The 11783-nt window shown below is 47.4% G+C and overlaps 1 protein-coding gene across 4 annotated transcripts in view; it reads left to right on the plus strand.

Moving 5' to 3' along the window:
• Positions 1–10255, plus strand: part of SLC41A3 (solute carrier family 41 member 3) — a 27068-nt gene extending 16813 nt beyond the window's left edge. For all 4 annotated transcript variants that reach the window (XM_031056345.1, XM_005420212.2, XM_031056346.1 and 1 more), the window contains 5 exons: positions 2574–2718; positions 4212–4291; positions 5769–5903; positions 6742–6890; positions 9379–10255. In XM_031056345.1, coding sequence (XP_030912205.1) covers positions 2574–2718; positions 4212–4291; positions 5769–5903; positions 6742–6890; positions 9379–9564 — 695 coding nt within the window. In that variant the 3' untranslated portion in view covers positions 9565–10255. The remainder of the gene's footprint in view (positions 1–2573; positions 2719–4211; positions 4292–5768; positions 5904–6741; positions 6891–9378) is intronic.
• Positions 10256–11783: the final 1528 nt, after the last annotated feature.

Consider the following 11783-nt stretch of genomic DNA (forward strand, 5'->3'; position numbering starts at 1 on the left):
CAGCAGGGAGCTGCAGCTCAGCGAGGGAGCTCACAAATCCTTGGGAAATTACTGCAGGCTGCCTCAGCATTTCTGGCATGATTCAGAATGGAGGCTGTCATGCCACTGGGGTAGGAAAACGACCAAAAAGGCTTTTTCCAGACTGTCTTTTAGTAACAAACTGGAAGGCAGAGCCTAGTAAACACAACTGGGATTTGTCAAAGAAATGACCAACATGTATTGTGCAGCTTTGGAACAGGAGGCTGGCATATGTGACACTGACTCTGTTCCTCGATGTGTCACTAGCCAGGCAAAACTCCTTCCTGTGCAGGGCTAACAGCAGCTCCTTCTTCACAAGGCAATTCCAGGGGTTTGGCACTAGTAAAATATTCTTGTATCCTCTCACATGGAGAGTCATGGATGAACAAGATATTCAGTTGGAGGGAGGTAGTCTGCAGTGTTTTGTGCCTGCAGGAGCTGTGGTCTGGGTTAGCTGTGCTGCTGGTTGCCAAAGGCTTGGGCACCCAATGGCCCTCAGAAGCTCAAAACATTGGTGACATGTGTCTGTTGCTTTTAAAGTGTTGGGCTATTTACTGTGAGCCTAAGCTGGAACAGAAATGGGAAAATAAAAAGATGCAGCAAACTCAATTCCACTTGAAACCCAAACTGTTGCTCCAGACTGAGCAGAAGCAGCGAGGCAGCTGTTCTCAGTTTGCATAACTCATTCCATGTGCAAGCACAAGTGAGGGAGTGAAGGAGCCCACCCTGCAGGGAGAGGCCTATGAATTGCTTCCATCCTGTCCTCCTTGAGCTTCAGAGGTGGTTTTTTTTTGTAATAGGATTTTTCCATGATGCCATTGCACCTGCCTCTATAAAGCTAATCTATCTTTCAGTTGCTGAGCCTCAGATAATATCTTCCAGGGAGCACAGGGCAGAACAACATGATAACCTCTGTGGCTGTGACCAGAGAGCATTTCTGGGGTTGCCAGAGTAGTTTAAAGAGCCTCCTGAGATGGAAAATAGTCAGCACCCAGACACCAAGTCATTGGGAGCATGAAGTGAAGCAGGTAGAAGGATGGCACTGCTGATGGTGCTTGAACAAATCCATTTCCCTGCCCAGTGTGTAATAAGGTGCAGGTCACACTCTAAAAACTTCTGGGTCCTACCAAAATGTGTATGTATCCTTCAAAAATACTGATGAGCCTGTGAAGTTTGAAGTACTGTGTGCCACCTGATGCAGCACCTTCTCCTTCTGCAGAATATCCTCTTGCGAGAGAAGATTTTAATTTTTTTTTTCATTGGCTCTGGTTCTTCTCAGTCCTGCATAAAGGAGATACAAACTGTGCCAAAGGGTTTCAGCTTATGGGCTGCCTGTGAGAGAATGTAGCAGAACTGGAATGTGGAGCCTGAAGACCATTCATCCCACCAGGAGCCTTTCTGTGGGCTCTGATAAGGTTTGATCAACTCCAGTGCTGTGCCTGCATTATTTGAGGGGGAATTAATTGCTCAAAACAACACGTGGTGTGGGTAAGAGACCCAGTTCAGCAGCTGAGTCTGTCATACAACCCAGCTGTCCTGGATGACTGTAGGGGGTGAAGTGCACTGACCAAACTCTAAACTCCCAGGAGGAGATCATTTCAGTGCCCACTGAAGCCTCTCATGAGGAGTTGCAGCTCTTTGTGTGAGAGCCTTTCACTCCCAGGAGATGCCATCGCGTCAGTGCTGTCTCACCCAGGTAGCCCAAGGCCCTGGCAGTGGTGTTGTTAAAAATGCACACTTGGAGCTGCTTCATCTCCCAGATCACCTGCAAAGCCAGCATTACATCCCACTGCCTTTGGCCCCAGCTCAGAGACCAGATGGAGAGCTTTGTTGAAGAAGCATTTTTGTATCAAAAGGGCTGGCATCGGCCCCATTGCTCGAAGGTGTTTCTCATGCTTCTGAGTCATGTTTATTTTCTTTTAGTGCTGAACCTCTTATTTTTTAATTTCTTTGTTTCTAAAGATCCAAGGCTATGCCTCTGCTGAATGGAAAAAGCACCCAATGGAAACACATGCAAGCTAGCACTAAAGAAACCCCAGATCTGAACTGGCTGATGTGTGCCAGAGAACATTTGTTCCTATTGAGCAGACCAGCTGCTCAGCAATTCTGCTAGCTTGCCTCCTAAAGTGCTTCTTACCTCTTGTTTTAGGTGAAGGCATGAGGTGTCTGCCCTGAGTGGGATGCAGCTTCCACGCAGGAGTTTCCCCCTTGCCCTGCTGTTTGATTTGCACCCTGAAGCCAGAAATTTTGTAACTTTTTATCTTTCTTAGTTGGAGATGAAATTGGAGAGCTGTTCATCTTCAAATATAACTTGCTTTGAATCCTGCTGATTTTCAAACAGCATCCTCCAGCAGTGAATTTCAGGGATTAATTATGGATTTCTGTGGTGGAATGAGGTGGTTTTGTGGGGACTATCATGCTTCATGTGATTTTTCCTCTAGCATATCTCAGTTGGAGCAAGAGTCCTGCTGCATTTCTTCCCATCTCTGTGCATTACGATTTTGGCAACCAGTGAAGCTACAGATATTTAATTCAAAATTTCTTCTCCTTGCCAGATGTGAAGTACCTCTCTCCTCTGATCTGTGCTGTGTTCATTGTCATGATCCCTCTCTGGGTTGCTATTGCCAAGCAAAGCCCTTCCCTGGCTGAAGTCCTGAAGTCCGGGTGGCAGCCGGTCATTGTTGCCATGAGCATCAGCAGGTAAAGGAGGCACAGCCAGCCCTGGGTGTGCCCTGCACACACAGCCTGGGCTCACTGAGGGACACCAAGGGGGACCCTGCCAGGGACAGCCGCAGGGGATTTGCCCTGAGCTTCTCAGTCATTGGTGACTCTCCAACAGACTGTCTTCTGAGTCTGTAAAGTTGCAAGTACAGTGTGCCACCTGCAGCCCCTTCTCCTGCTGCAGAATATCCTCTTTGTGGCATTACCAGTTGTCAGTTTCTCTGGGTCTGGATTGAAGGCACTTGAGACAGTAATTCGTGTTGGGACTCAGGTGTTTATTATTTCCTATCAGTAAAACTCTCACTACTGTGAGTTCAGCAGCTTTTCATTAGAAGACACACAAAATGGCCAACAATCTCTAGATACAAGGTCTTTTAAGACTGAACTATCCAATTAAGAACTGACACCTAGATTATTTTCCCTTTTAATCCAATAACTGATCCCAAAGAGCTGCAATGCAGAATTTTCTGCCCAATTACAAAATGCCACCCAAACCCATGAAGAAGAAGGAAGAAGAAGCATGAAGAAGAAACCCAGGATGACACCCTGTGCCCTCCATCTTGATTCCATCCACAACATACTAAAAATCCCAAAACCTAAATTTCTCATCAAGTGATACACCTACACCACTCTCTATAATCTATTGCACACTTTTGTGGATTCTGGTCTATCTTCAAATCTAAGAAACTTTCTCCATGAATGAGGGTCACAGTCAGTGCTCCCCTGGGGGTCAGGACACACCAGAGCAGACAGAGAAATATTCCCAGTGCTTTGGGTTTCCACACCTCTTGCCAGAGAAGATTCTCAATTTTTTTTTTCTAATTGCCTCTGGTCCTTCTCAGTCCTGCAAAAAGGAGATACAAACTGTGCCAAAGGGTTTCAGTCTGTCTCTCGTATTTGTGAGACAGCTGATAAGGAGCCCCCAAAGGACTGGGAAAAGCAAATCATTCTGAGTCTCACTTGCACATCCAGGCACCACATGGGTGGAAGCCAGGAAACTGAAAGCACAGATGATGATCATCACAAATTGTCAGGCTTTGATCATCACAGATTGTCGGGCTTCAACCTCATTCTTATCCAGCTGTAAAGAGAAAATACTGGTAAATGTAGAGCCACGTAGTTCCTTCTTCCCATGCTACATCTTTCAGCTGAGATCTGGAAGAGAATTAAAAAAAACCTGCTAAGTCTGGAATAGAAGTGTAACAAAACTTTGTGGGAAGATGATAATGCTTTCCTAACCACTACCAGTTTTGCTTGGGGGTGGGCAAGGAGGTCCTTCTGAACTCATTATGCCATTAACAAGATCTGTAAGGCTTTCTGTTGGTGGAAGCTGAGCTGTAAAGGAGTGCATGGTGAGCAGTCCAATCTGGCAGTGGGGAATGCAGGAACACATGGCAGGGTGCTATTTTCAGTGTAGGAATTGTCCTGGGAAAAGACTGCTCCAACCTCATTTGCTGTCCTTTTCTTAACAGCATTGGTGGGCTCATCCTGGACAAAACTGTAACTGACCCAAACTTTGAAGGCATGGCAGTTTTCACACCTGTGATTAATGGTAGGTTGGACATGGGGGTTCAAGGCATGCTTTTATTTATACCTCCCCTTCCTCCCAAGGCTTCTGGCATCCACCATTGCCCCTACACAGGGATCAGTGTTCAATTCCCTGCTCCCATCATGAGTGGAAGAGAAGTTACTGGTCCCCATCACATTTCTGCTTATGTTTTGAAATGTCTCTGGAGCAAAACAGCAGCGAGGACAGAGCTGTACAAAAAGGTTAACAGCATCTCTGAGAGCTACATTGACACTTTTCATAAAATCAAACCTACTGGGATGTCACAATAAATCCATTTATCCTTGTTTCCTTCTCTCCACTCAGTGATTTGTGTGGTGCAATCATCCCCTGTACAGAATGTTGATAACTAGTAATATAATTAGATTATACATGTGAATGTATCTGAGGGATTATATGCATGGATTGGATATAATGGGATTTATATATATCTAAACATTTTGTGTGTATATTTATATTTATATTTATATTTATATTTATATTTATATTTTTGCAGTACTTTTGTGCACACACCTATCAGCACAAACTGCTGGGGATCCTGGTATCACTGAAGATCCACTAGCTTATTTTTCTGCTATTATAATGTTCTTGTAGGACAGGCCCATTCCAAGGGAAACCATGGTTCCTAGGGCCTCATGCCACCCTCAAAGCTCCTCACTTTGCCTGTGCAAAGCGTGGCAGTGCATGGCTCAGACAGGTCCATCTTCAGCTACAATGCGACAGCCTGAATATTTTCACTTTGATTCCCATCTGGGAAATCTCACATTTAATGATGATTTCTTCTCCAAGGAAGGGAAGGCACGAGAAGCCTGTAGCATCTGGCTCACCCTTATCTTTTCTGTGGCATTTCCACCCTGAAAATACTTAGGGTGGTGGAAGTTTGTTCCATAGATCATTATCCTTCTATTGCTGCTTTTTCATGTTTGCTACAAATAATCAATCTGGAATGAATTAATTTAATTAGGTGACATTTTTGGCTTCTAATTCATCCTCATGATTCCTTGTCATTGAACAAGTGTGTTAGGTACCTTCAGACAGACATATAATCACTCTCTGTGATGTTTTGTTGTCTTTCAAACAATAATGGTTCTCTGAGTGAGTAAATCCAAAAAGTGGCCATGAGCAGCATCTGCACAGCTTTCCCCAGGTGTTTCTCACAGACTGTGTCCAACCAGGTGCAATTACATCATTTGCAGAGGCCACCTCCAGTGCTGGGGAGAAAGGGAAAATGTTTTCAGCCAGCAGTCAGAAGATCACAATAACTGGAGCCTTCCTGATTTTCAGGAGCTGTTCCTGCCAAGTGAATAGTGTAGCACCCCTAGAGATGCAGGGGTCAGGTTTCTCTTACTCTCACTGCTGCTCTCAGTGAGTGCAGATTGACTCACCTTAGGCTGGGTTTTGCACGGATGTTTCCTGCTGTGGTGAAGGTGGTTTTCAGGTTTTCTGTGTTTTGTCCTCACAGGTGTTGGGGGGAATCTGGTTGCCATCCAAGCCAGCCGAATTTCTACATTCCTGCACTTCTGGAGCATGCCTGGAGTTTTGCCATACAAGATGAGGCAGAACTGGCCCAACCCATGCACCACATTCTTCTCATCAGGTAGACCCTGAGCCCCTGGTGTCCTTGTCTGTCTGTCCTCACAGGTGGCTCCTTTCCCAAGCCTGGCTGGTGAAGGACTGGCTGGGTTTCAAAGGCAGAGCTTTCCCCTTCCTCAGAGAAAACTCAGATCAGACAGGAAGCATCCTTGCAGTGGGCAGCATGAAAAAAAAAAGGCTTAAGGCATATTTGCTCACTGGCATGCAAAGAAAGTGGCCTTCAGGGAGCACTAAAGAAAGTAATTGAAAAGGAATCTTAGATTTGATCTAACAGAAAGTCATTTTAATGGCCAGCCTACAGCCATCACCTGTGGACAGAGCAGTGAATAGACCATAATCTTGCTGAAAATCAGCAATTCCTCCACCTTCAGCACTGGAAATACTTAAGCATCAGCAAAACTCAATTTTGGGTCTGTTGTCTTTATGGAGTTCCTCTTGATTTTCCCTGTTAGGTTGAGAGTTAGTGCCAGATCAAACTATAAACTGGGAAAATCTGTTGCAGTGAGGCAGAGCAGAAGTTGTGGGAGGCAGAGAGCAGCTGAGAGGAGTGTTTGCAAGAATCACAGTGGAGTGTTTGCAAGAATCGCAGTGGAGTGTTTGCAAGAATCACAGCGGAGCAGCACGGAGCACAAAGCCTTTGGCATGCAGTTCCAGTGCTAGACAAAGCTGCTGGGCTGATCCTGCAGATGCTTCCTATGTTTGTGTGATCTAGGGAAGGTGTTAGCAATGGGGCTGGTGGGAGGGGGCAGCCCCAGGTTTATACATTAAAATATTCACTGTGTCCTGTCCTCCCCTGACCCTCCCCTGCTGCTGTTACCCCCGTTTCTGTCTCTGCTCTGCAGGGGTGAACTCCAAGTCAGCCCGGGTGCTGTTCCTGCTGGTCATCCCAGGGCACCTGGTGTTCATCTACACCATCCACCTGCTGCAGGGGGGCCACACGTCCCTGTCCTTCACCTTTGTGATGTTCTATCTGGCTGCTGCTTTGCTGCAGGTAAACCCCAAAGTCCCACCCAAAAGGAATCTATCAGATAACATAAAACCAGCATCCTCCAGGGTAAAAAGGAGTCACAGTAAAACATTCAGCAGCAGCCTCTGTTCCCTGTCACATCAGGTGTGCTTCTGCCAAGAATATGTACATTCTGTAGCTCCAGTAATTCTTCACCCAAATTGCCAGGCTCTAGGTTCCCACATGAGCACAGCTGTGCTTTAGGGTGAGAGGAGGAAAGAGTTCTCAACATCCACTGGGCTGCAGTAAGTGCGCAGAGACACACTCAGCAAGAAGTACCTTGCTTTAAAATGTTCACTCCTTGGGTGTGAACTCCAAATATTTCCAGGCTGCCACTAGTTACCCCAGCACAGTGAGAAGAGTGAACAGCAGCCAGCAGGTTTCCCCACCCATTTTGGAAACCACTGTCACATTTTATGGTGAAAATCTAGGGAATCCCTCTGGGCAGGCCCATGTGGGCAAAAAACAAAGGGGAAGGCCAGGCCCTGAGCAGTTATCTTCAAAAGTAAAAGCTCCTGGTAGGCAATGAGCAGATCATCTGATTTGTTTTGCTTTTTCTGCTCTGTAAACTTTATTTTTCTCACTCAGAAATGCGTGTGGCTGTTGCCTGAATTCACAGAGGCTCTGACTTCACTTGCCCTTTTAAATGAGTGATTCATTGATTTGCATGATGAGGTGGCTGACTCTCACTTTGCCTTACAAGCAGCCTTGTGTCCGAGGGTGAATTCCTTGTGTGTGTAAACAATCAGTTTTCCTCGACCTTTGCACAGCCCTAAGCCCAGAATCACAGCCACAGTTTAAAGGAAAATATTTATTCTTCTCTTTATGCATCGAGGTAACTCCTCAACCAAAGCCAGGCATGGAAATGCAAGAATAAATGACAGCACAAAGAGCAGCATCCCAGCAACGCCACTGACCCCAAAAGATTCCCATGGAGGCCACTGGAGGAGGGTACACTCAGCCTGGCCCTTTTTTCCCCTCTGTTATACCTTATAAAGAAAGACAGAAGGAAAAAGGGTTGGGGGGAAAGTTTGGGTCACTTGGAGTAAGCCCAAGATCAGAGGCACAGAAAACACGACCTCAGAGGAATGATTGAATGGACTGGGGTTAACTGGTCCAAAGTAGAGAGACTTGGGAAAAGTCTGGTTAACAGCCTTTAAACTGCCAAATTTCTGTAGGAAGGGACAGAATAACATTTGCCATGTGGTCATTAGGGGAGGAAACATGAAATCATGGATTTCAAATGGAAAAAGGCAGATTTATGTTAGGCCTTGGGAAAAACAAAAACGGGGGGTAAAAAGCATGGGGCTGATTGCTTAGAGTGTGGCATCTCCATCTGTGAGGGTTGTTTAGCGCAAGTTAAACAAATTTTCCATCAGGAAAGATGTGGATCTATTTGATCCTGAATTGAGGCAGACAAATGATCTATGTAAAACTGTCGAGTTTCCAGCCAGCTTTAGTTTCTGTGCTTCTGTTATTTAATTTACTTCCCCCATCTCTCCTCCTCCCTTTCTCCCAACCCAGCTTTCAGTTTTCACCTTTAGAAATGCTGCCTCAGGCTTTGGTTCATGATGTGCTGTGGTCTCCCATGGAGGGACCACAGATGTGGGGTGCAAATTCTCTCTCCCTTCTTAATTCAATTAACTAGACAGTCCTTAATCTTTAACCAAAATATTTTTTCTGCCATCTGTTTATCAGAATTGGGAATGAAATAAGAATTAAAAGAAATCACAACAAAGATTTTTAAACTGTCGAGATGAAAAAAAAAAGATTTTTTTTTATCATGTCAGTTCTGCTTGGGATAGCTTTGATGTAAAAACTGCCTCAAACTCCAGTTGTCCACTGAGACTTTTAGGAAAAACAAAGTAGACATGATCTGAATTTCTAATGGAAAAAAAGAAGGATGAAGAGAAAGAAGTCTGGCTAGGAACTTGTCCTTTGGGGTTGCCTGCATATTCACAGAAACCTTAATCTGGTGGAGTGAGTGGGAGCGCTCCCTTTAAGGCACAGGGATAGGAACTGTACCTTTGGGAGATGCTTTTGGTGTGGCCAGGCTCTGGTTTGGGCAGGCAGTGCTGGTGAGCAGTTCAAGCAGGGTCTCTGCACTTGTGGCTGGCAGCAGAGGGCTGTGGGTTATGTGATAGGCTAAGAGCCAGCTACACCCATGCCATGCCATGCCATCCATGCCATGCCATGCCATGCCATCCCATCCCATCCATCCCATATCATCCCATCCCATCCCACGCCATCCCATCCCATCCCATCCCATCCCATCCCACCCCATCCCATCCATCCCATCCCATCCATCCCATCCCATCCCATCCATCCCATCCCACCCCATCCCAGAGAGGAACCCCAGCTCTCTGGGGAAGGTGTGCATGCTCAGTGACCCTGCTAGCTCTGGTTCCCTGGCTGTGGCCGCTTTGGCTCTGAGCCCAGGGTTTGTCTGTTTCCCTCTCTCTGCCCCTCCCAGGTGGGGATCCTGCTCTACGTGGCTGACCTGCTCGTGCGCCTGATGTGGAGGAAGGCTCTGGACCCAGACAATTTCTCCATCCCCTACCTCACTGCCCTGGGGGACCTGCTGGGCACTGGGTTCCTGGCCATCTGCTTCCGCCTGGTCTGGCTCATCCACGGCACGGACATGAACCTGGGCAACTGAGAGTGCCTGTGCTGCTCTTGTCCCTGCTGTGACACGGTGCTCCCCTCCAGTGGGTGCCTGGCACTCTGTGCTGGCTCACCTGGCTGGGCTGGGCCCCCCTGCCACCCCCTGCCCTCCCCACCGTGCCTTACAGCCCAGGAATCAGCACCCACAAACTCCTGCCCTTGGAGGGGAGCAAAGCGGATTGAAGGAGCACCCCCTGCTCACACCTGCAAACCAGGCAGCAAGGAGCAGTTGGGCCACTGGGGAGGGAGGCAGGAAGGAGCATTTGGGCCGTGGTGTCAATCCCCAGCACCGAGACAGCCCTGAGGCTGCTCCAGAGCCTGCCCAGGTCACTGTGTCTGATCCTGCCAGGGGATGCTGCTCCATCAGACTCTGACTTTCCATCAAGGGAAATTCTTTGTTCACCCCACTTTTCCCCTGCTCCTGGAGTAGCAGAGCAACCAGGTTTTTAAACTTGTCTCCATCGCTCAGAGGCTCAGGATCTGAGGCAGTGAGCTGCTGGCTCATGCCCAGTGGAGGTTATCTAGGGATACCACCTACCTGCCCTGCCAGCATCGCTGGTGTCTGACCAAAAAGCTGGTTAGGTTGCATTCTGGGGGCAGGAAGGTTTGTTTTTACGGTTTATTAAATGTCCAGTAGTTCAAATGTTTATAGAAACACACACATAAATAAAGTGGGTAAAAAAAAAGAGTAATGCTGTGCATTTGCGAGTTGATTTTTTCTTGCCACGACTGTGCCTGGTTTTAGCTCTTACTTGTCAGGCAGAACTTCTTGGTTTTTTTCTCATCCATTCAGGGTTGGACAACACAATTTTAATAGGGCTTCAGGAAAATCAGTGTTTCCTAACAAAGAATGTTTTGACACCCATATGTTTCAGGTCAGAATTAAAGCCTCTCCCTCAGTCACCATCCACTCATTAACAGCTGCTCTGGAATGAGTCCAGGAGCTGCCTGTGTTGGTCTGGGTGATGATCAGGCACAAGGCTGTGGCCAGTGACTCCTCTGGTCCTTGCTCCAGGGTGGCAGTCTGAGAGAGGCTACCATCAGAGAGGCTTTTGGGGCTGGAAGCAGCCAATTCTCACTGAAATTGAAGAAGCACTAAAGTTCTCCAGATAATAAGATGCTGAAGAGTCAGGAGCTGAGGAGATGGATCAAACCTTTGAAAAATGTCACTGGGCCTCACCTTTATTAATTATCAACCTTCTTGTTGGAGAAAGGAAAAGGGGAGGTCAAGTCCCCCATGATATTCAAGGACCTGGCCAGCTCTAAAACACCTGAACCTCAGCTGTGTTGAGTGCCTGCTGGCCCTGGGTGTTTCATTGCTCCCAGCTCTGCTCTGGTGTCCCTGCAGAGCTGAGGCCTCTGCATGGGTTCCACACATGGCTGAAGGTCCCTAACAGTGAAAGCTGAGCAGCTCTGGGCTGCCAGGCATGGGGAAAGCACTCCCTGACAAATAAAAGAGCTGTAGCCTTCCCTTTCCCCAAGTTTCCTCTTCTTTTTTTTGTCATGAAGGACAAACTGGCTGGTGCTGCTGAGCTGGAGAGGCTGTGCACAGCACGGAGGGTTCAGCACACACTGCCCTGCCTTGGGTGTCCCTGCTTTATCCCCTGCTGCAGCCTGTGGGGAAAGCAAAGCATCTGACTGCCAGTCCCACTTTGAGGGGCACCTTAGAGGATGTGTATGTGTATATTTTAATAATTTGAGCTTAGTGCTTTACTTTGTAAAGCTTTAATAGCTCAGATTTGGTACTGGCTTGAGCAGGTCTGGCGAGTAACTCCTCCTGCCTCAGCACCATTTTCCTCCTCCTTGCTGCATCGTCCCCAGCAGCTCAGAGAGGTCCTCTCTGGAGCCTGGTGCTTGTGCTGGTCTTGTGAATCAGGTAAGGCTGGTGCTAAAGCCAAGCTGCTGGGGACACCCCAGTTCTTTACAGGATTCTGAACAGATGAAACTCCTACTTTTCTCTTATTAACACAGAATTGGCCCTGCTTCCTCCAATCCTGCAAAAGACCTAGACTGGAGCCAGTGACTGATGCCAGGGACCCCATCACACTCCTCCAGCATCAAACCCCAGTGCCCAATGCACAGCTGCTTCTCTGCTGTGTGCTCTGTGTGCTTGCAGCAAAGCCCTGGCACTGGCATGTCCCTTCACTGGGGGATTTCTGGGCAGGGCTCAGCTTAATCTGGTTGTCACTGTTGGCAGAGGATGGGATGGGAACA

The sequence above is a fragment of the Geospiza fortis genome, unplaced genomic scaffold (genome assembly GCF_000277835.1).
Source record: "Geospiza fortis unplaced genomic scaffold, GeoFor_1.0 scaffold70, whole genome shotgun sequence".
NCBI classification, from domain to species: domain Eukaryota; kingdom Metazoa; phylum Chordata; class Aves; order Passeriformes; family Thraupidae; genus Geospiza; species Geospiza fortis.